The 18,210-nt window shown below is 44.1% G+C and overlaps 1 protein-coding gene and 1 long non-coding RNA gene across 2 annotated transcripts in view; both read right to left on the reverse strand.

Moving 5' to 3' along the window:
- Positions 1-351: 351 nt before the first annotated feature.
- The window catches only part of MAPK11 (mitogen-activated protein kinase 11), a 212,278-nt gene continuing 194,419 nt past the window's right edge, over positions 352-18,210 (reverse strand). The window contains exons 11-12 of the mRNA XM_078679120.1: positions 9,894-10,067; positions 352-966 (exon numbers count right to left, since the gene is read on the reverse strand). Of these exons, the coding sequence (XP_078535246.1) occupies positions 893-966; positions 9,894-10,067 (248 nt within the window). The 3' untranslated portion in view covers positions 352-892. The remainder of the gene's footprint in view (positions 967-9,893; positions 10,068-18,210) is intronic.
- On the reverse strand, positions 13,767-14,584 carry LOC144822055 (uncharacterized). Its single transcript, XR_013608543.1, has 3 exons — positions 14,534-14,584; positions 14,362-14,438; positions 13,767-14,100 (listed from the first exon to the last, which is right to left on the reverse strand). It is a non-coding gene; the product is annotated as an uncharacterized LOC144822055 (long non-coding RNA).

The raw sequence follows: 18,210 nt of genomic DNA on the forward strand, positions 1-18,210 counted from the left end.
TAACTTTTTTAAAAAAATGTTTATTTGCTGTACCCATGTTACTTTTATGGGCCGAAATATCGTCCAAATTAAGTTTTTTTCTGTTTTTTTGGGTGCAGTCACTGTCTGATAACGATCTTACTGCCAACCAAAATAGTATGAGCATCTATTATTGAAATCTTATTGAAATCTTCATTGGGCAATGCCGTGTCACATTTCCAAGCAACAACTGCATTTAATACAGTATTTTCTGCATTGAAAGTTATGCATAGGTTAGTGGACACATTTAATTTCAATAGAAAACTACTCATTATTTAGACAAAAAAGTAAATGTAAAATTACACATTTAGGAGAAAACAATCTCTCAAGGGGTTAAGAAGGCAAACGAGTTTATTGATCTCATGTTTGAGGTACATCCAGCATACCGATCATATCATCACAAGTTTCACTACTACCTATAACTTTCTACCATGCTCCATTTTCCTGAAAGGCACTAGCTATAAATAAAATTTTTAAAAATCAGGATTATGTGAGAAAACAGTTTTGTACGTCACATTTCATTTTTACATACATTCATAGCCCAATTGTAAGTACATTGCCAACACTGGAAAGAAAATGCAAATTTGATTTTGGCAGCACAATTCCTGCAAGACATGCACAAATATCACACAGATCAACAAAGTACTCAGTGCACCTTGGTAGACATTAACAGTGCGTTATCTCAGTTTAGAGTATTCTGGGATTACAATCATGATACAAGGCGAAAGCAAAGTGTCCCTGGTCCAAAGTTCACATTACTGGCTTCAACTTCATCTTCAGGATCTTTGGATAATAAAACTTTTTCTGCAAGTGTAATGCTATGCTTTAAAAGTCTTCCTTGTGTGGCAAAGCACACAAGTTACTCTGATTCCAGTCACTGTTCAATCTCCAAGTTTTCAATATTAAAATCTGGTTGCTTAAAACTGACAACTTCTTCGTAGGTAAGTTCTGGAAAAAAAAGAAACACCACTTGAGAACATTTGAGTACTGAAAAGTTATCTGCCACTTTTAAGTTAAAAACATACCACCAGCATTGCAGTCGTACCTCCTGATAGGGGGAGGGAGAGGGAGGGGCGAAGGCAGTTGGATGATCAATAAATTAAAGATTTTAAGATTTGGTATGTATTTTGAATTTATTGGTATATTTGGATTTAAAAAAACAAAACCACCTAACATCTCAACATTCCATAACACGGTTAAGAATTAGAAGTTTAAAGAAATAAAAACACATCTGTACAAGAAGCTAGATAAGCAATCGCAGAATACAGTAACTGAGATAACGGTCACAAATTCTGGAATTTCACTCTGATCTGCCAAGCAGTGTTTAAAAGGTAGACACAACCACTATCGAGGGCTTTACCTGGAACCTATTCCTCCAGCTCCTGATATCGGTGGGACTGCAGATATGACTGTTTTGTATCGGGACCAGATTTTGAACATAATTGTCCTCACATTGGAGGGCCTAGACCTACTTATCTCATATTTCTTTATTTCTTCTGTAAGCTTACTATGGCACGTTTGTTTTAAAAAGTTGTATTCAAACATTCATAACCCAAAAATGGTATAACTGTAATGATGAAATGTTGTTATCAGTATAGTTAATAATTACTGTGCGTTTCTGGGGCCCCTGGTGCAGACAGATCTAGATCGGCTGTCAACACAAACCATGTTATGATAAAAAAAAGACAACCAAGAAACACAAGTGTATTTCAGTGCAGTAGCAAAGCACAGACATCACTTGCTCTTTCTACATTGAGGGCCCTAAACAGAAGAAGCTATTTCCCACTGACATTGTGATAAAAAAAAGGACAGTCCGGTAGGGGATGAAGGATAGTTTCTATCTCATTAGTCTTACTCCAGACTGAAATCTAGCATCGCTCTAGTTACTGGTCACATCAACTGCTAATACTCTGCCTACATTTGCCAGAAAGTGATTTTACATGTTACCAGATAAGACTTTCAGCCACTTGCCTCTTGTAGGAGAGACCGGTGTTGCCTCTTAATGTTAATGTGGTAGACACTAAATTTGAAACTCTACCCTCCTATACCTCGCACTAGCAACATGCCTATCGCTAATATAGTGTGCGTCGCGGGAGAGCTAAATATCAAGTTGGGTTCGGTGACAGACACTTAAAATTCCTAGCTCCTCGTACAACATCAGTGTAGATGTAGCTTGGGGAAGATATATCAACCAAGCATGCAAAAATGGAAATGTACGATTAAACTGCACATATGCAGACAAGTCAGTTAAACGCTATGGAACCCATACGGCCAGAGACCAATTACCCTGTTAGCGTTGATAGAAGCCGCCAATTGTGTCAATTTGTAACTTGTTGTGTGATGCAGTAAGCAAAGGTGGTGATCTTTTTTTAAACTTGCATCAGAAAAGCTTCAGGAACCTCGCACAATAAATACAACACCCCTACAATATATGTTGCCACGCACAGTCTGCTCAAACGGACCAATGTGAGTTGCAGGGTCTGAAGATTCTGGCAAAAATATTTATAAGCACAGAACGTTTAACATTCACAAACAGCCTCAGCCAAGTATGCCCTACATGACCTCATATTTTTTTTAGACTGTGGTGGTGTGCGTGTGGTGTGCGTGTGGTGTCGTCTCAGAGAGGGCTACCTTTGATCAGGATGGAACTTTGCAGACTGGCCACGACTCTACAGACTCGGTGTGCACTCGCCGTTAGTGTCACAAGCCCTGGCCAATCCGGACACTGTTCCCTTGTTGAGAGCAACACAAGAATTGGATCGGGCAGGTGAACCCAGCGCTCATTCTGAGAGCAGGGAGCTGCGACTGCCCACCCCCCTTGCCTTACTATGCACAGATGGTGATAGGCCTCTAGTGCGCATGTTGAGCTGGCCGCAGTAAGGCAGTCGGCTAACCTGACATGCGCACTCTGAAGTGCGAGTGTGTGTCAACAACCAGGAGGTGAGCCTTTGTTGTATTTAGCCCCTGTACACATCACTAAGCAACTAGGCTTGTGGCCAATAAAAAAAAGAATGGAAAACTCAGAGCGCCCGCCACCGGCAGAAAATATTTAAACTGTACATTTTGTTTTACAGAAAATTTAGGGGCAGACGGTACAAAATATAGGGGGCAACACCCCGACACGCTTATAAAGGAGCCTCCATTGCCTTCCTCATTACACAAATCAATAAACCTGTTCCATTTTGCAGTGTAGAACTTTTGTGTGATAGGCATTCTAGCATATCTCAAGACTTCCATTGATTTTTGGGGTGTTCTCAGATGTACACATTCTAGATCCTCAGGGGACATGCTGCTAGGATGCGGGTGGCATGTTCAAGATGTTATATGGAATGACGTTCTGTGCCCCCCAGAGAAACCGTTGCACTATAAATCTCTGTCTTGCCAAACTCCAGGAAGGCAAGGTCAGGAGGCAGATAGCTCTCCTTACTGTGCTCCTCACCATGAAACAAAATTCCGCTGACACTTAGATGCATCAAGGCTACACTTCTATTTAAAGTCCCTAAGCTTTTCCCTCTTTCTGATCGCTCTTTCTACATTAGCGCTAGGACACTCCTTGGAGTAACAGTCATGCTCTATAAATACTCTTCACAGACCTAGACAATACAATGGGGTCAGTCCAGTGACCACAGTCTGGAAAACCTTTACGGCTAAAACAACTGCCTTTAATTCCAATAAAGGTTATGTGTTTCACCTCTTCCTCCTGGATCCATAGGCACTCGACGTTAAGTTTCTCTATTTGAGCTCCTGTGGGATACCTCTGTTGTGATGATTACAGAATGTTGGTTGTTTGAAATGTCTGTCCACTGTGAGGTTATCTGTAATCCAGCACTCATTTCTTTCTGAAGCATCTCTGAAACGGCCACTAGATCCTCCCAATCGCCAGTCGTCTGTGACCACTGACATTGGAGCCATTCGTAGACTGCTTTCGCAGTCAGAAATTGTTCATTCTGGTACAGGCGAATTTGTTTTGGCAGTGCCAGGATCCTCTTTGCGACTAAGAACGCTTTGGTGTCCCTGGCATTTAGTTTCACCCTCAGAAAAGCCTTCTCTCTCTCTCTGGGACTGGTTGATGATTTCTCTAGGTTCAAGGAAAAACCTAATCTGCGGAGTATGAGCTCTATGATTTCCTGGCACAGTCTGAACATCTTGGCCTTTACCAGCCAATCTCGCAGGTAGGGATAGACAAATATGCCCGGCTTCCTCGATGCACTGCCAGCATTGCAGGGCATTTTGTGAAACCCCTGGTGCAGATTTGAACCCAAAAGGGAGCGCCTTAACCTGGTAATGTACCTGGTCTACAAAGAACCTCAGGAACATCTTGTGTCAGTTGTCAGCAAATGCACTTGCAGTTATGTATCTATACTGCTTTCCGCAGCCACGGAATGACATTTTGCAGTCTTGGATTTGTGTGCCTTGATGAACTTGTTAAAAACTTGCTAAGTTTAGCATGGGTCTGGATGTCGGAGTAGACTCCTTAAAGTTTTTTTTCTCCTTTGAAATCCTCTTGATCGCTTGTTTGCTTAGAAGGCTCCTGAACTCTTGTCTTAGGCACCGCAATGCTTCCTTGCAGCAAGTTCTGGCCTTTTGCCGGACTGCTGGAGGATTTGGTACCAGTCCTATACAACTGTCAAGCTATTTTGTGTTTAGTGTCCATTTTCTGGATGTGGTTAACCTCAGCTCTTGGAGGGATTCTCCGACTGTGCCCCCTACTAGAGTCGTGTGTTTGCGCTTTTTGGTCCCAACCCCAATGAGGTGTGACTTCCCCAAAAGGGCTGCCTTGGTATTATGGGGTAATGCCTATGCAGTAGTGCACTATGGGTGCTGGTCTATGTCGCGAAGTGGCATAAGGGATACCTGGGCTGCAACCTTTCTTCTCTGTGTGGCTCCTCAGAACTGACCTGTGAACTGCAGGACACCTATTGCCTTGGCAATTCTGTTTCTTCATACCGCGCAGTGACTCTTCCACTGAATTTTTAAAGAAGGCATGTTCCATATAGCCACCAGCAATTCCTGCTTAAAACTCTAAACCAGGTTTGTCTCCGTAGGGTGAGAGGCACGTCCTTGACACTACCTCTTTTGGAGTCTTCAGTGCATTGTCCCTTTTGACTAAGACAACCTCCTCCTCTTGTGGCAATCCGGATTTCTAGGAGTTCTCCTTGTCGCTCGATAGTCTTGGATCTTTCCCCAAGGACTGACTGTGTCATAGCGTAATCTGTCCAATTTAGCTTTTTCCTTGTCGTCAGGATCTTGGGCAGGAACTCTGCAAACATATTGTACCACTACCACCTATGACCTTTCTGTAGATAAAGGTTACACACCGTATGGCTCTCCCTCTGAGCAAACTTGTGGTGGCTTCAGGCACAATCTAAAAAGGGGGGGGATACCTCATCCTTGGTGTACATTTTCCAACCCACACGATCGAAGTATTCATGTGGAGCAAAAAAAACGCAATCTTTTTCTTTGTGCTTGCCTGTTCCCTCGATGTCCCACTATGCTCCTGTCATTTTCTTTTTTCAATGTTAGTTGGTGAGCCTATGGCGTAAAAATCTGCTTACGGTTCCCTCACAGCTAAAGGTAATGCTTTTACAACCAAACAGTGGAAAAAAAGAATATGAAGTTGGCGAGCAACCAACCCAGGCTATTCTGGGTTGTCAGACGTCATAAAACTTAGCACCAAATGGTCGACTCAACGATGCCCACAAAAAATGACTAAGATAATTCTGAACCCAATCAGAATGATGCAGGTGAATTCACCCTACAAAAAGGACTTTAGACTCAAATATTGTAAACGCTAATCATCATCTGCATGATTACTAATCTATCTTCCAATGGCCCTGTAGCATAGAAACGGCTACCTTACAAATCTTAGACAATGCCCTTCTGACCACGTCTCTGCAACAACGCTCAACATCCTGTGATTCTGGGCAAATCACTTAATCTCCTTGCACCTAAAAAAATGAATGTGGCCATCTGTAACAAAACTGGTGCTCATGTAAAGCGCTCTGAGACCTGAAATCTTTGGGTCGAGTTTGCGCTATATAATACCATTTGGTACTGCTCAATGTCTCAGCTGCCTTCAACACTACTGACCATCCCACCCTGAAGTCTTGAAAGGGACTCACTAGCAATGCCCTTCACTGGTTCTATTCCTGCTAATCCCACAGACTCCAGTTCATTCACATGGGTAGGTCCAGGTCACAGAAGATCCTTATAATCTCTAGAATCCCTCAATGTCATTGTCAACCTCTACATGGGGCTCTCCTCACTGATAACAGCATTAAAATACACCAGTATGCTGACCATATAGAACTAAAGCTGAAAGTTTTTGCCACTCCATACATGCTACAACTCAAACACTGCCTGCACCTCATACATACTTGGATGTCAAGCACCTACCTGAAGCTCCGCCCCACCACAATTGTATTCCTGTTATTTATCAAGAACAAACAACTATTCCAGACCAAGCTGAATGACATCAACCTGGACAGATTTATACTCCAACTTTTACACAATGCTAAGTCATTTGGATTCATCATGGACACCAACCTCACCCTTAAGGAAAAAACTACAAAACAGACAGTCTGGCGCCAGCTCTCTCTACTACTAGAAAGTGAAACAATCACTTCCAGAAAGGCACTTCACAATAGCATACTTATGCATCTAGATGGTGGCAACACCCTGCTCGATGGCCTCCCAGACTCCACTTGGAACCCTGAGATGGGACCACGGCGCCGTCAGCGCGGATACCACGTCGCCCCTCCCGGTCACAACCACCATTCCCTGTCGCCCGGACAACCAAAACAACCAGGACTCCACCCCTTTCTCTTTCCCTGCAGGAACCAGTCCCAACGCAGAACACACAGGAAGGACATCCCCGCGACCCCGGAAGTTCCTCCCCCTTTCCGGAGGCGGACCACAGAAAAGCAGGAAGAACCGACAACACCGCGTTCAAGCAGGAAGACTCGTGGCAGGAGACGGCGTGCGAAGAACCCCCGGAGAAGAGAGGCGAATCCGAACCAGGAGACGAAGTCTGGACGGAGGACTGGTGGAGTCCAGAGGAGGACGCTGGAGAGCGGCCGCAACTCAAGGACGGAGTTGCGGCGGGCCAAGTGAGTACCAGTTCCGCGTGTGTGTAGATAGTAGGCGGTATGAGTGTCTGTAAATAATAGGCTGTAAATACAACCCGTGTAGAAAAGAGTCCCTTCCCTTCACGTTTCACCGCGCACTGTAGATATAGTGTATATAAGTGTGAGAGTGGCACCATCACGACTGTAGATAAAAACCCTCCCCCACGTCCTGACACAAAACCACCCTTCACCCTGACCGTGCTGTCTCTTCTCCTCTCCTACCTTCCCCTCCCTTTCCTCACCTTCGTTCTAGCCCCAACACTCCGGTGAAGGAAACAGTCTCCTACCTCGGTTTTGACCGACCGATCTAACGGCCCCTATTCTATCTCTCCTTTTTCCCCCCCTCCGAGGATCCACCGTCCGGGAGCTGAGCCGACTGCTGCCTCCAGGTTCAGCCCCGACTCCAGTCAAGACCAACAGCTGTCCCTGGGCGTTCCGCGTAGGAAGACCCATCACCGCGGACTCGGACCCTGCAATCCTTTGGGACTCTTTTTTCCCTTGTGCCCTACCTTTGGAAAACTGTACTTTAATAAACACCGGCTACGAGATAGCCCACTTCATACGGCCTCCACGCTTGTTATTCCGGTCCGCTCCCACCCCACGCTTACAAACCCACATAAGGGAATTCTTTACGCTGCAGCATGTCTCTTCCAGGGCCTCATGAAATAGGAGCACATCACACTCATGCTGATAGATTTCCACTGGTCACCAGCTAATAGCATTTTCAAAAACAGATGATTCATACAAAGCTATCACAAGACCAGCCACTCCAACATATCTGACAGATAAGCTCTTTTGAGGTCTCGCCTGAGCCAACGCATGCACTGCTCTTGCAAGACATTTAGTAACTAGGTTTCCAAAGTGCTACCAAAGGCTTTTGCTGGCCTCGAGCGTGCGCTTACGTGGACGTTAATGTGCACAGCTGCCATCTGGCTTTCTGGAATGGCTCATTAAGCCTTACAGCAAGTGAATCCCCTCCCTTTTCCCACTCCCTCCTCGTCAGCTTCATTTTCCTTTTCATTCTCCTTCACCCCCTTTCTCTTTGCTCTTTCCTGTTCGTGTTCCCCTTCTTCCCGCCCCCCTTTGTTCATGTTCATTTGATCATGATCACGATCAGTTTCACTTTCACGGGCAGCCGCGTGAAAACACTCTGTCTGAGCACACTCGCTGAGAACGGGCATCTGCTTTTAAGCAATGCTTGTTTGCTTGAACTTTCCTGTTCGTGTTCACCTTCCCGGCCCCCTTTTTTCTTCAATGTACATGCTAACTTGAGCAGTTTTGTTTCACGTTCAAACAAAGGACCCCCAAACACCTGACAACGGAACCCACACTGAGTGTAAAACCTCCTGTCGATCACGCCTCTTCCCCTGGAACAACTTCTACTACTCCCCACACTACTATTCGTCCCGGTACTAGTACTCAGGTGGTTCACTTACCTTCAGAAGTGACCTCTCATTTATCCCAGAAGTTCCAAGGAATAAGTGATTTTTTAAATTTGAATTATTTCAGAGTTATTGATTGCGCTCATATTTCACGCTAATTTTGACCCAGGCCATGATGAGTTTGTAAAGTTCTTATGGTGAGCTCAGGGGCACTCTTATGCCAGGAACTGTACACACTATGCGACTGTGTGCAGAAGGCCTTTTATTGCACCTACATGACGCCCATAGGGTGCTGAAACTTTCACTAGATCTCTTTGAGGCGTCTGGGGCCGCGTCTGTTCTGAAAGTGAATGTGACTGCATCTTGTGTCTCCCAGACCAGCCCTAGCACAGACATAAATGTTACATCCTCTCCTGGCCCTAGCCTACGCGGCTAGCAACATATGCTTTAATACCAGGGAATTCAAACACACGGTACCAGATTTTATATTACAGACTGTAACATTGATGAAGTACTCCCTCTTTTGGAGGCAAAGGGAATTGAACTGGCAAAACTAGCATTTCCACAACTGTTTTCAAACTCTGAGAAATGTAAAGTACAGATGACCAACAACATGTTCAAAGAATCATTGGTAGAAGACAACTTTTATCCCAACTAATCATACTGCTGTTATTAGTATCACTAGTACTATAGTGGTCCCATCACTTCTGATAAGTGTATCCTTATTACTATAGCTAGTGATACTGCTACTAGTACTGGTATAACTATTAACACTAGTGCTGCTGTAACTGCCATCGATCCAACTACAACAAGCATTGGCATAGCCAATAGGTCTCGCCTTTGGGACCATATAAATGTTTAGCCGTGCAACACTTGTCTTTCCTTCCATCATGAATATTTAAAGATTTTCCCAAGGATTACCTACTTACCATGCTCATTTAATATTTACATTCATCAGGTAACTTCTGATTTTAATGTCGGCTTGGGCATTGACAAAACAGTCTAACGTTGACCACGGCAAATGATGGTTTTGTTTGAAGGGTCACATGGCATAGCCAATAGGTCTCACGTTTGGGACCTTATAATTGTTTAGCCATGCAACAGTTGATATTGTTGCACCAAGGATATTGTGCTGCATAACGAAATACTTTTCAGGTCCAAAAAGCGAAACCTATTGGCTATGCCAATGCTTGTTCTCTACTGGGTCTTGGCACACATGCAGCTAGGACAACATCAGACAAGAGGCAAAAAAAGAAAAGACAACGTAACAGGTCTTAGTGTTACCAATTCTTTTTTTTTTTATATGGATAAGAATCCACTGCTTACAGCCAGCCCCATTGAAGAATTTTGAGTTAATGTTCCTTACCTTTCCATTCCTCTATGGTACGTTCTTTATTCTCTATTGACTCATCATAGACTTCAGCCTCTGGCTCATCATCCGGGTCATGATACTGCAGAAAGTAAGGGTGGGCAAGAGCTTCAGTGGCTGTTATCCGCTTATCACTGTCCAATATGAGCATCTTCTCAAGAAGATCCACCGCTAACGTTGACGTGAGAAAAAATCCATACTACTGTTAGTTCCATCATATTTTAACATTGGTTCAGAGAATTATGTAATTATACTTGGACTCATGAAAGCACAAGAATGATTAAATAAAATTCAACCACTAAAATATTTGGATCACACAAATAAAGTATATAATTTATCAGTCTACTTTTTAAGGACTAAATGGGCATAAGCAATTATTTCATACAACCTGTGCAAATTTCATTTGGGAGGTACATTTCAGACTGAATGTTTGATATTATTCAATCAATAAGAATCCATATTGAGATAAATCACATTTTCTAATATTATAAAGATGGTGTTTTTGATGGCTAAAAGTTGAACATTGGCTGCCACTTATCTGGTGTGACTTAAGCATCACACTGAAAAAGGGAGGAACATTTTCACTGTGATTTTAGTAAGTAGATCACGTAGGAAAGGGTGTTTTCCAACACTAATTCCAGGATGATTTTTTTTTACTATTCTACTCTAACATAACTACAACTAACAGTACCAAACAAACACATTTTAAATTGATCAGTTTGCCAACCCCTTATAATTGGGTTCAAGAGTTTCCTGGAATGAAGACTAATCAGCACTCTGTCACGCAAAGTTTCACTGAGCCAATCCAAAGGCTTGGAATGTTTTTATACTGGAAGAATAGGCTGGGGAGTTTGTGTAAATACAGGGAAATATTTATATGAGGCATTTTTGATGGGATGCCCCACTCAGTTTCTGCCCCAACAGACAACTGAAGACCATACTGTAGTCACTAAAAGAAGAATACAAGATCTCCTTATGATAAGGGTAGAAAGGGGCCCAAAAGATGCAACTGTATTATCTGTGGTGTCACAGCTAGTTTAAAAACCTATCTGATAAAATGGCATGAGATTTGCACTTGCTGCTGATTCTTGCAGGTCTGGTAATAAAATGCAAGCATGTAGCTTCACCTAGATGTCGAAGGAGATGAACAATTGTTACTTACCTGTAAACAGGTGGTTCTCCAGTATTGGTGTTTTTCATAGATTCACATGCTTGAATATTCCCCGTCGTCGAAGTCCCACGGTAAATAAAATAGCAATAATGAGGGATATATATATATATATATATATATATATATATATATATATATATGTTCATTCAAGATGCCTAGATGCCTGTGACCTGAGAGGCGCGTAGGACTCGTCATTTCAATTACAGCGCGCCAAAGCACAATAAGCAGCCTACTCAAGGTATGAAATAAAAGCATCATGCACCCGAGACTATCGATGTGTTTTTATCACCACGGACTACAAATCCCATAAATCCAGCTAAAGATGACATATGCGTGTCCATGGATTTGCCTGATAGAAAATGTCCATAAATTACGTGACACATCGAGAATCGATAGGAAGCAGCCCCTGATGAAGGGGGTGGAGTCCCCCAGAAACGCGTCGGGCACATTACTCTTTGCAACGTGGTGAAGCGCGCTGAGACATTGCAGCCCGGAGGTGAGAGCCCTGCAGTGTGCCTCTCATGTCACAGGCATCTTGAATGAACATTTCCACGCGGCAGCCTGGCCGCGGAGAGAGCACCATCGCCTGCTGCTCGGTAACGGTGAGCGGCAGGATGAAGCTCGAAGCATCCAAACTTTTTGGCTGTACAAGGAGCGCAGGACTCGTCATTTCAATTACAGCGCGCCAAAGCACATTAAGCAGCCTACTCAAGGTATGAAATAAAAGCATCATGCATCCGAGACTATCGATGTGTTTTTATCACCACGGACTACAAATCCCATAAATCCAGCTAAAGATGACATATGCATGTCCATGGATTTGCCTGATAGAAAATGTCCATAAATTACGTGACACACATCGAGAATCGATAGGAAGCAGCCCCTGATGAAGGGGGTGGAGTCCCCCAGAAACGCGTCGGGCACATTACTCTTTGCAACGTGGTGAAGCGCGCTGAGACATTGCAGCCCGGAGGGGAAAGCCCTGCAGTGTGCCTCTCATGTCACAGGCATCTTGAATGAACATATATATATATATATATCTCACTCATTATTGCTATATTATTTACCGTGGGACTTCCACTTCGACGACGGGGAATATTCAAGCATGTGAATCTATGAAAGACACCAATACTGGAGAACCACCTGTTTACAGGTAAGTAACAATTGTTCTTCTCCTTCGACATCTAGGTGAAGCTACATCCTCAGGCTCAAGACGTTGGAAAAAGGGTGCACAGCTGACGTAAGTCCTCTTTATCCACATGACACGCCCTGAATGGGCTGCTTGCGGACTGACCATAGGATCTATGATGGCGACAGTGTGCTGAGGCCCATTCAGGGCTTTTATCCATCACCAGTAACATTTGCACACAAAACTGACTACAAGTCCCAGCAGGCACCGACTTTACCAAGCAGCCCATTCAGGGCATGTCATGTGGATAAAGAGGACTTACGTCAGCTGTGCACCCTTTTTCCAACGTCTTGAGCCTCTGAGGAAGGTTTACTGAAACGCGTCAGGCATTGAGAGACGACGGAGCTGGAAGACGCATCAGCGCAACTGAAGCCGTTTTACCTACAAGCTGGCAGTAGAGTGCTCTCTCGCCTCAGGGCACTTTGGAAGCGAATATATGTATATTATATATATATGAAAACATAATACATAATAGAAGAAGAGGAAATACTACTGAAAACCTCTAACACGATTCCTACATAGGAATGCATGGTAAAGAGAAAAACTACTTGTAACACATTAGTGTCATTATGTTAGTCCAAATTACAGCCAATCAGGCGCCAGCACCCTCTAGAACCTTCTCCTCAGAAGCTCAAGCCCTCAGATTTTCGTAGCACCAAAGAGACCAAGAGTGCATGAGGAGAAGAGAGCCTCTGAGGGGAGGAGGGTGGGTCGCATGTGAATCTATGAAAGACACCAATACTGGAGAACCACCTGTTTACAGGTAAGTAACAATTGGTCTTCTCCAGTATTAGGGGTGTCTTTCATAGATTCACATGCTTGAATAGAATAGAAAGCAGTAACCTCCGAGAGCTGAGATTGCTAGGCACATATTGAAAAAGCAAGACAATAATAATAATACAGTCATGTAAAACATCCTAGCAATCACAGCAAAAAGAGCAGAGGGGGGAACAGAGGCTCACCTTAATGGAAAAGATGGCGAAGCACTGCCTGTCCCACAGCGGTATCCGCTTCATTGATGGCATCCAAACAGTAATGCTTGGTGAAGGTGTGCCTGCTGGACCATGTCGCTGCACGGCAGAGCTGATGAAGAGGCACACCAGCAAACAAGGCTGTGGATGAAGACATCGCCCTCGTAGAATGAGCCCTCACTGAATACTGCAATGGTTTGCCAGCTTGCAAATGGCAGAAGGTAATGGCTGAAGAAAGCCAACGGGCAATTGTTGGTTTGGAAACTGGATGCCCCTTACGCAGTCGTCCGTAAGCAATGAACAGTTGATCGGACTTGCGGAAGGAGGCAGTTCTGGCACTGTAGAATTTAACCACTCAGAGTGGTGGTGATCCCAAACAAGATGGGGAACACACAGTGTTGTATAAATGCCCCTCACACACCAACAGGCCCCTTGGTGTCATGCTTCATCATCGGGGCCTTCGCACCCCTCTACGGGATGCGGCGTGCTACGACTCGCGACTGCGCAGGAGCACTTGTAAGTGAACTATGTGAGGGGGTGTGTGTCTACAAAAGTGTGAGTGAGGTGAGGTGAAAGATAGTTAAAAAATACCTGGCGCGTGGGTAAAACAAAATTTATTAAATCCCCGGCTGGTATTATTAAAAAGTGCGAGGCGTGGTTGGTACAATACTAATTAAGGTATTACAACCACTGTGAAAAGTGTCAACATGTTTCGGAACTCAGAGGTTCCTTCTTCAGGACAAGGATAGCACTTACCCTCCCCTTACTCACATGTAAATGTAAAAGTGTAAAATAATTACAGCAATGTGTAATGTACCTAGCCGTGTTAAATATATAGGTAGGTGTCGTTGCGCCCAATAGGCGATGAAAAACCTGTAAAGAGAAAGCATACATAAACACATTGGTCTTAAGATGCACAGTTACTCAGAGAAGAGATTCCCAAAATATAACCTCTCAAAGTACAACAGGGTCATTCCAAAAAATGATGGAGCCCTGAGAAAAATGTAAAAAGAAAAAATGAAAAATAAACTCACAAGGACATGGCACACTATATACATATAAAGACACAGAATATGAACTTAGTCTCTACTCAGATGGAAATAGAGCACAAGAACAGATAGTTTCACAGCTTACTTTAGGTATTCAAAATAAAGACCTCATGAGCCTGTGCGTGTTATTGGGGGGTCCGTCTTTTCTGTTCAGAAAATGACCTATAGAAACATTAGTATATGGGATTTAATTTGGAGTAGGTAGCAAATACACCAAAATGCCATACTCAAGCTCCTCTTTCTGACCCAAAACTCACGGTTACTGCAATGGCTAGTTGCCTGCCTTCCCTCAACGCGGCTCCGATGAAGTGAGCGTTAATCGCGTCAAGGACCCTCCTTTATATTCTGCCTAAGGCTCATTAGCATCGATTAATTGAATAATGAGACCCGGTAGATGCCCAAGTATGGACTATGTGAACCGAGGGAGTCCGGTGTTGCGCGCTCTGTTCTCGCTATACAATTGCGCATGCGCCTTCCAAACAGTTAGGGTGTCACCCGCGCATGCGCAGACAAATATAGTCACCGCGCATGCGCAAGGGATAAACACCATCGGAATGGAGACTTCGAGGTGTTTCAAGCATGCGCACTCACCTACAAATGTGGCAGAGAGGCTTGGCGATGTAGCGCGCACGCGTGCTTACTTTCCCAAAGTAACAGGGAACGAAACCCACTGCATGGTGATTAACACGGCGATGATTCGCTATACATTCTAAAAGGGGTATTGGTATTCTATGTTGGAACAATAGATATACAGAGAGAGGGGTGGGGTTTTTAAACCCTGGTTGAGTTATAAATGGCCCCATTAGCTATCTGGTGTTCATAGTTCAGATGGGAGAAACGGAGTTTATGGATTATCCCATTGGTGAATGTCTCATTCAATACCCACACATACAGGTTCGTGGAGGCCCTTTGGATTACAGTTTATCTCAAGAGATTCCAAGGAATGGAATCATTAAGCCCTGTGACATCAGTGCCAAGACGGAACACCCATCTCTGTTCTTTTTCCAGAAGGCCCACATCAGAGGGTAGTTGTTCTATTATCGTCCACCGTAACTCGTTGACACAGTGTTGATGTTCAATAAAGTGGGCAGACATTTTCGTTGTGAGTTTTTTGCACCTGATATTACTTTTGTGCTCATTGAGTCTTGTTTTCACTTGTCTCGTAGTCATACCCACATACTCTTTCCCGCAGGGACACGTGATCAAGTACACAACATTTTTACTGTTACAATTCGTAAAAACACGTTGGTCCCACTTTGTCCCGTTCGAAAAAGTCAAGGAAAGGCTTTTTCTGGTGAGGTGACAATTGTTACAGTTTCCACATGGGTGGTGGCCGTGAAGGCCCTGCAGTCTTGGCTGGTCACTTTTTTTGGGCAATGGTCTCGTGTGGACAAGCATGTCCCTTAAGTTCTTACCCCTTCTGTGTGCAAACAGAGGTTTTTCCAAAGACAGACTTCCGCTTGTCAGTGTGCGCCAATGTCTATTGACCAGTTTTGTCACCTGGTTTGTAACTGGACTATATGTTGTGACACATACTGTTCTTTCCCCTTTGTTGTCATTCCTTGGATTTTCCTCCAGGAGGGACTCACGGTTATTATTTCTAGCCCTTTTCATAGCCTTTTGAATCACAGTTTCAGGATACTGTCTTTGTCTTAGTTTTGTACTGAGGTCTTTTGCCTGAGACTTGTACTTGTTGATGTCACTACAGTTCCGACGTAGACGTAGGAACTGTCCGTACGGTAAGTTCTCCCTCAGATGACGCGGATGGAAGCTGTCAAATCTGAGGAGACAGTTCCTAGCCGTCGGTTTGAAGTGGGTCTCTGTTTTAAGGACGCCCGCTTGATGATAGATGTTTAAGTCCAGGAACACCATGCTCTCATTTGACACCTGATGTGTGAATTTGAGGAATGCATTCTGTGTGTTCAACCAGTGGATGAATTCAGAGACTGTGGTTTCATCTCCTTCCCAGATGACCAAAATGTCATCTATATATCTCCGCCAGGTATGAATCCTAGCCCTGTGCGGATTGTCTGGATGTAGAATCTTAGTGGATTCAAGATGGTGGACATACAAACCCGCCAGGCTTGGGGCAAAGGTGCTACCCATACTCGTACCATGTTTCTGCCAGTAGAGGGTGCCCTCATACTCGAAGAAATTTTTTGTAAGTGCTAGTGAGATGCATTCCAACACTACATTCCTTGGAGTGTGGTATTCCCAGTTGGTCGAGTGCAGTACCTCCTCCATAATGTGTGCGCCAAGGAATGTAGTGTTGGAATGCATCTCACTAGCACTTACAAAAAATTTCTTCGAGTATGAGGGCACCCTCTACTGGCAGAAACATGGTACGAGTATGGGTAGCACCTTTGCCCCAAGCCTGGCGGGTTTGTATGTCCACCATCTTGAATCCACTAAGATTCTACATCCAGACAATCCGCACAGGGCTAGGATTCATACCTGGCGGAGATATATAGATGACATTTTGGTCATCTGGGAAGGAGATGAAACCACAGTCTCTGAATTCATCCACTGGTTGAACACACAGAATGCATTCCTCAAATTCACACATCAGGTGTCAAATGAGAGCATGGTGTTCCTGGACTTAAACATCTATCATCAAGCGGGCGTCCTTAAAACAGAGACCCACTTCAAACCGACGGCTAGGAACTGTCTCCTCAGATTTGACAGCTTCCATCCGCGTCATCTGAGGGAGAACTTACCGTACGGACAGTTCCTACGTCTACGTCGGAACTGTAGTGACATCAACAAGTACAAGTCTCAGGCAAAAGACCTCAGTACAAAACTAAGACAAAGACAGTATCCTGAAACTGTGATTCAAAAGGCTATGAAAAGGGCTAGAAATAATAACCGTGAGTCCCTCCTGGAGGAAAATCCAAGGAATGACAACAAAGGGGAAAGAACAGTATGTGTCACAACATATAGTCCAGTTACAAACCAGGTGACAAAACTGGTCAATAGACATTGGCGCACACTGACAAGCGGAAGTCTGTCTTTGGAAAAACCTCTGTTTGCACACAGAAGGGGTAAGAACTTAAGGGACATGCTTGTCCACACGAGACCATTGCCCAAAAAAAGTGACCAGCCAAGACTGCAGGGCCTTCACGGCCACCACCCATGTGGAAACTGTAACAATTGTCACCTCACCAGAAAAAGCCTTTCCTTGACTTTTTCGAACGGGACAAAGTGGGACCAACGTGTTTTTACGAATTGTAACAGTAAAAATGTTGTGTACTTGATCACGTGTCCCTGCGGGAAAGAGTATGTGGGTATGACTACGAGACAAGTGAAAACAAGACTCAATGAGCACAAAAGTAATATCAGGTGCAAAAAACTCACAACGAAAATGTCTGCCCACTTTATTGAACATCAACACTGTGTCAACGAGTTACGGTGGACGATAATAGAACAACTACCCTCTGATGTGGGCCTTCTGGAAAAAGAACAGAGATGGGTGTTCCGTCTTGGCACTGATGTCACAGGGCTTAATGATTCCATTCCTTGGAATCTCTTGAGATAAACTGTAATCCAAAGGGCCTCCACGAACCTGTATGTGTGGGTATTGAATGAGACATTCACCAATGGGATAATCCATAAACTCCGTTTCTCCCATCTGAACTATGAACACCAGATAGCTAATGGGGCCATTTATAACTCAACCAGGGTTTAAAAACCCCACCCCTCTCTCTGTATATCTATTGTTCCAACATAGAATACCAATACCCCTTTTAGAATGTATAGCGAATCATCGCCGTGTTAATCACCATGCAGTGGGTTTCGTTCCCTGTTACTTTGGGAAAGTAAGCACGCGTGCGCGCTACATCGCCAAGCCTCTCTGCCACATTTGTAGGTGAGTGCGCATGCTTGAAACACCTCGAAGTCTCCATTCCGATGGTGTTTATCCCTTGCGCATGCGCGG

The sequence above is a fragment of the Lissotriton helveticus genome, chromosome 1_1, assembly GCF_964261635.1.
Source record: "Lissotriton helveticus chromosome 1_1, aLisHel1.1, whole genome shotgun sequence".
NCBI classification, from domain to species: domain Eukaryota; kingdom Metazoa; phylum Chordata; class Amphibia; order Caudata; family Salamandridae; genus Lissotriton; species Lissotriton helveticus.